This window comes from Penaeus monodon, chromosome 19 (genome assembly GCF_015228065.2).
Source record: "Penaeus monodon isolate SGIC_2016 chromosome 19, NSTDA_Pmon_1, whole genome shotgun sequence".
Lineage (NCBI taxonomy): Eukaryota > Metazoa > Arthropoda > Malacostraca > Decapoda > Penaeidae > Penaeus > Penaeus monodon.
In genome coordinates this window covers 7,450,479-7,451,156 of record NC_051404.1, presented here as the reverse complement: position 1 = coordinate 7,451,156, position 678 = coordinate 7,450,479, and the positions used below count along the sequence as shown (strand labels likewise).

The 678-nt window shown below is 64.7% G+C and overlaps 1 protein-coding gene across 1 annotated transcript in view; it reads left to right on the top strand.

Annotated features, from left to right (window-relative positions):
• Nucleotides 1–320: 320 nt before the first annotated feature.
• Nucleotides 321–678, top strand: part of LOC119585037 (serine/threonine-protein phosphatase 2A regulatory subunit B'' subunit beta-like) — a gene marked incomplete at its 5' end in the record, with an annotated part of 15,978 nt that continues 15,620 nt past the window's right edge. Inside the window, 1 exon segment of the mRNA XM_037933654.1 lies at nt 321–601. Within this exon segment, the coding sequence (XP_037789582.1) occupies nt 321–601 (281 nt within the window).

The following is a 678-nucleotide window of genomic DNA, read 5'->3' as shown; positions in this document are numbered from 1 at the left end:
TTGGGGCCGGCGTTGGTCAAGCGAAGGAATGGAGGCGTGGAGGGGGAGGGGCGAGGAGTGGGAGTCAAAGAACCCATTTTTAGGGATCGGCGGCTGTTATGGGGCGGGCGGGGCGAGGGAGGTCAAGACTAGATGTTACAGGTCACAGCGCTAACGGGTCATCGAGAAGGGACCTGGAGGAGAAGAGCAGCCCCTTCTTCGGGTACATTTCCATTTCCTCGATTTATTTACACCCTTATAGGGATTTCATTCATTTCGCTCATGTGCTGTTTTCGGATTATCGCTTGGTTCTCACGCCTTTTCTCTCTCTTCCCTCACAGACTTACGTCCGGGAGAACAGCGCCGCCCACAAGGAGAATGCCCGCCCGCTCCCCACGTCCCCGCCCACGACGCCCGTGTCCCCGCTGTCGTCGCCCACGCCCCAGGGCTCGGTCAGCACCACCTCGGCCACCATTACGCCCGGGGCCGCCCACAACGCCCACCCCGCCCCCGGCTCCCCCGTGGGCGTCGTGCCCTCGGCCCCCGCGCCCCTGCAGTCCCCGAGGGCCACCAACACCATCCGCCGCCACACGAAGGCCACCAAGAACCTCCTCATACCCAGGTAAGAGAGCGCGCGGGCGTGAGGGCGCCGGTCCTCCCGCGCAGGGGGTGGGAGTGGGAGGGGGGGTCTCTTCTGCC